We start from the raw sequence: 4749 nt of genomic DNA on the forward strand, positions 1-4749 counted from the left end.
CTTGGCTTTGTTGCTCCGGACTGAAGAAGCCCCAGAAGCCCCGGGAGAAGGAGGCGGCGGAGGAGGGGGAGCAGAGGAAAGGAAGCGAGAGCTGAAAGCCAAAGTTGGTTTGGAATAGGAGAGCGCGGCCAGCCCCTCTGCCAGACTGCGCGCTGGGGTGAAGCCTCCAGCCCCCTCCGCCGGGAGAGGTGCCCGCAAGACAGCGATGGCCGGAGAGCTCAGCATCGGAGCCGAGCTGCCCACTAGCCCGCTGGCCATGGAGTACGTGAACGACTTCGACTTGATGAAGTTCGACGTGAAGAAGGAGCCCCTGGGCAGGAGCGACCGCTCGGGCAGGCACTGCACCCGCCTGCAGCCGGCCGGCTCCGTGTCCTCCACCCCCATCAGCACCCCCTGCAGCTCCGTGCCCTCCTCGCCCAGCTTCAGCCCCACCGAGCAGAAGACCCACTTGGAGGACCTGTACTGGATGGCCAACAGCTACCAGCAGATGAACCCCGAGGCGCTGAACCTCACCCCAGAGGACGCTGTCGAAGCCCTCATTGGGTCCCACCAGGTGTCCCAGCAGCTGCAGGGCTTCGAGGGCTTCCGGGCCCACCACCACCACCATCATCATCATCACCAACACCACCACCAGTATCCCGCAGTCACTCACGAAGACCTGGCCGGCAGCGGGCACCCTCACCATCACCACCATCATCACCACCAGGCCTCTCCCACTCCCTCCACCTCCTCCAGCTCCTCCCAGCAGCTCCAGAACTCGCACCAGCAGCATGCCCCCTCCAGCAGCGTGGAGGACCGGTTCTCAGATGACCAGCTGGTCTCCATGTCCGTGAGGGAGCTCAACAGGCACCTCCGAGGCTTCACCAAAGACGAGGTGATCCGCCTCAAGCAGAAGAGGAGGACCTTGAAGAACAGGGGCTATGCCCAGTCCTGCAGGTACAAACGTGTCCAGCAGAAACACCACCTGGAGAACGAAAAGACGCAGCTCATTCAGCAGGTGGAACAGCTCAAGCAAGAAGTGACCCGGCTCGCCAGAGAGAGAGACGCCTACAAGCTCAAGTGTGAGAAACTTGCCAGCAACGGCTTCAGAGAGGCCGGCTCCACCAGTGACAACCCGTCTTCCCCTGAGTTCTTCATGTGAGTGCTTAACAAAAATAATTAAAAAACAAACAAAAACCCCCCACCCCCCCAAACCTGACCCCTCTCACCTTCCCCCCCTGCTCCCATCCTCCTCTGACATCTCCATCCATCCGTCTGCTTGACTAGAGAGAAAGGAGGAGAGAAAAATAGAGACTTGATTTTTTTTTTTTTTTGCAGCATCCAGTCTTCTAGAGTAGCTGTGGGAAAAGTAGGCTGGGGGTGGGGATGGGAGAGGTAAAGTGCAACTTTTTGACTTTCGTGTGCAAGTTAGAGAGAGAGACAGAGGCAAAGGAGAAAAGGACAAGTGAAGCGTTTTATAGATCACTTGCTTGCAAAGTGAGATGGACTTTAAAAGAATAATAATAAAAAAGGACAATGAACAAGCCATCTATAACATACTGCCTGCTTGGAAAGAGAGAGGACATATATAGCACCATCTCATGCACAATTTACCTGCTTGGAAAACGAGAATAAATAAAAAGGACAATATATGCAAACTCTTCATATATTGCCTGCTTTGAGAAATAAGTTACAGGACTCAGATGGGACATTCAATCTAAGAAAAGAAAGAATGAAAGAAAGAAAAAAAAACTCATCAGTTTTATTGCCTGCTTGATTATATAGAAAAATACGAAAATCTGCATTAAAAATATTAATCCTGCATGCTGGACATGTATGGTAATAATTTCTATTTTGTACCATTTTCTTGTTTAACTATAGCATGTTGATCATCGATCATAGATTTCTGTTGTTGCTTTGTTTCATCAATAAGAAAAGCATCACAAGTTATCGAACTTTTTACTGCTTGTGCAGTTTTGTTCGTTGGTTTTGCTCTTGTTTTCTTTTATGGTTGTTAGCTTGTAAATATCTGCTACTTCAAACCGTACAGGAGAAAAATACACAAAAAACAAAATAACATTTCAGCAGGCTGGTTATACGGTTTGTTTGGTGTTAAAGGGATACTTAAAGAAAAAAAGTTATGGGCATTTTGCATTAGAAAAAAACCAACTTTGTATATCTGGTGCACTTTTAAGTTGTATTTTTTTTTGTTAGTTTTCATTTTGGTTTTTGTTTGTTGGAGCAGAAGCAAAAACGCCTGAATGGCATTGACAAACCTAAACTTACCAGGGAAAAACCCTCCTCGGTCACTTAGAACCTACTCCATGCCTTAAAGGGGCAGCGAAGCTCTTTTCTCCAGGACAATTCCCAGCCTGAGCGGTTAGGCTTGGCCAGATAATTTCCCTTCTGATTGTACACTCAGGAAGAGAAGGACGGACGAGATACCAGTTCCATTAAAAAATAAAACAACTGCCCCTAGATTTTCGGTAAATGAAGAGAGAAAACAACCCCAAACCCTCCTCGTTACGAGTCGAGTTGTGATAGCAGCGAGGGCTCCGTGTCGCCACTGAAGTTGGGTTTCTCAATGGCAGCAGCTGATGAGTGGGCTGGGAAAGCATTTAAATCTAAAACTTTTTTTTTTAAGAAGACATACTGCAACTTTTAAGTGTATTCTTTTGCAATGATTTGTAATCTGCTTCTCTGCTTCCCTATGCAGCGAGTGAAAGTTTTAGCCAAAATTTATTTGCAGTTGTATAGTAGTAGTAGTTTGGAGTCTTATGGGTGTTTTTATTACTTTTTTTTTTTCCTCCTGCGGGTCAGTAAAAGGATTTACGTTGCACTGACAAAAATACCAAAATGAAAACTTATTTTTTAGTTTCCTTTTAGGATAGCTGGCACTGCTGGCCGGATGCATTTTAAGTTTGTATTAGTTTATAAATTAACAGTAATAACAAGATTGTAATGAACAGCATGGTGCTTGCAGTTTTAAATATTGTGGATATTAGTCATGCATCAGAAAACGATCTTTGGTTTTTACTGATTCAACTGTGTTGAAATCAAAACATTGCAGCAGCGGAAAAAATTGTTTTTATTTCATGTAAAGTTCTGAAGGGATCAATTTCAAATCCTGCTTATGATATGAAAAATATTAAAAAACCTGGTCTATTGTAGTTTTATTCAGACTGGTTTCTGTTTTTGGTTATTAAAATTGTTTCCTATTTTGCTTATTAAAATCATTGAAATGGTATTTCTTGGAGGGACCTGCTTCTCTGACGTCTCGTGTTCCCAAAACAAAAAAAAAAAGGAAAGAAAGGAAAAGTTGTGGCCCCATCCCTGCTGGGTTTGGGGGTTTGTGGGGGGCTGCGGAGGATAGCGCATGGGATGGGAGTGACACCGAGCTGTGGGGATGTGGATTTGTACATTGCAAGGACTCAACAGCCAGCCTGCCCCAGCCCAGCAAGAGCAGAGGGACAAGGGGGGGACGTGTGAAAGGTTGGTGCTGCATGGGAAGAGCCCAGTGCTGCTGCACAAACCCATCACTTTCCCCTCTGCCTTCCTCTTCTTCCTTTTCTCTTTTTTTTTTTTTTTTTTTGATTAAAAAAGGAGACATCTTGGAAAAGTCCGTCCTTTTCCCCAGTTCCCTTGGGATCCGGGTTGCCCATTCACTTTCCTCCTTTCCATCTGCACGCTGTATTTATTCCGTTTTGGGGTTGTTTGTTTTTTATTTTTCCTCCCCCCGAAAACTCCTTAGATGCATGTGGAGAAGGGGACAGATCTCTCCCCGCCACCCCCAGCGCTCAGCACCTCGCAACTCCACCGCCGTCCCTCAGCTGCTCTCGCCGCAATAACCACACAGCTCCCTAAGTTGAAGGTGGACGAGGTTAAAAATCGCCCCCAGTCCTTGCCTGGGTGTGGGAAAGGGACTCTCCGAGTCGCAGCGTGTCTGAACGCTGCTGCTCTCAAAGTATGAAAGCGGTGTTGAACTTTAAATCCCTCCTAAAAACAAAATCCAAGGTATCACACAACCAGAAAAAATAGGTTCTCTCTGCCCTGCTCCTCGTCCCAGCAGCAGCGAGCTGTTCTTTGCAGGGATGGCATAAAACGCCTTTGAAGAACAAACAGGTTAAGGACAGAATGTGGAAAAAAGAATAATTTAAAAGCAAATGCAGCGACTTAAAACAACCCCCCCTCTTAAATCCCATCCACATCCCTTCCTTGTCAGAGCCAGCTGGGCCAGCCACTGAGCTGGGGGAGCTGGGAAGGGGCCGGGGCCCGTCCCAGCCCCCCGGCTACATGAGTCAGGCCCGGCGAACAAGCTCGGAGCCCGCTGCCCTGCCGAGGGGGGACAGGAGTTTGCAGAGGAAAAGGCTGGGAGAGCCTGGCTTTCCCTGTATAGCCTCCCCCCTTGCCAGTAAATGCTAGGGCTGCAGAAAGCCTGAGAGGAATATTGTTTGTGGGAACTGCCACCGCATATTAATGTCCCCTCATGCATGCATTGAATAAATCACTAGGGCTAATTGAACAACAACAACAACGAAAAAAAGTAGGAAAAACAGGCCTTAGAAAAGCCCTCCAGATTCCCACCACAGAACGGTGTCAGCGGCGGGGCAGCCCCGCGGCACGGCCCGGGCGGCCGGGGCTCTGCTGGCCCGGCACCGCTCCTGGCTTTAATTTATTCCTTTTAAAAGAAAAGAAAAACGCAACCGAGTCGCACCGGGGCACAGCCCGAGTCGGTGCGACCGGGACCGGCCGGGCTCGGCCAGCGGGCGA

At 48.3% G+C, this 4749-nt stretch overlaps 1 protein-coding gene across 1 annotated transcript; it reads left to right on the top strand.

Annotated features, from left to right (window-relative positions):
- The first annotated feature begins 6 nt into the window (after positions 1 to 6).
- Positions 7 to 3226, top strand: MAFB (MAF bZIP transcription factor B). Its single transcript, XM_005422246.2, has one exon. The coding sequence runs from the start codon at positions 206 to 208 to the stop codon at positions 1139 to 1141; it is 936 nt and encodes a 311-aa protein (XP_005422303.1). The 5' UTR covers positions 7 to 205; the 3' UTR covers positions 1142 to 3226.
- Positions 3227 to 4749: the final 1523 nt, after the last annotated feature.

Source organism: Geospiza fortis, unplaced genomic scaffold, assembly GCF_000277835.1.
Source record: "Geospiza fortis unplaced genomic scaffold, GeoFor_1.0 scaffold188, whole genome shotgun sequence".
In the NCBI taxonomy this organism is placed as follows: domain Eukaryota; kingdom Metazoa; phylum Chordata; class Aves; order Passeriformes; family Thraupidae; genus Geospiza; species Geospiza fortis.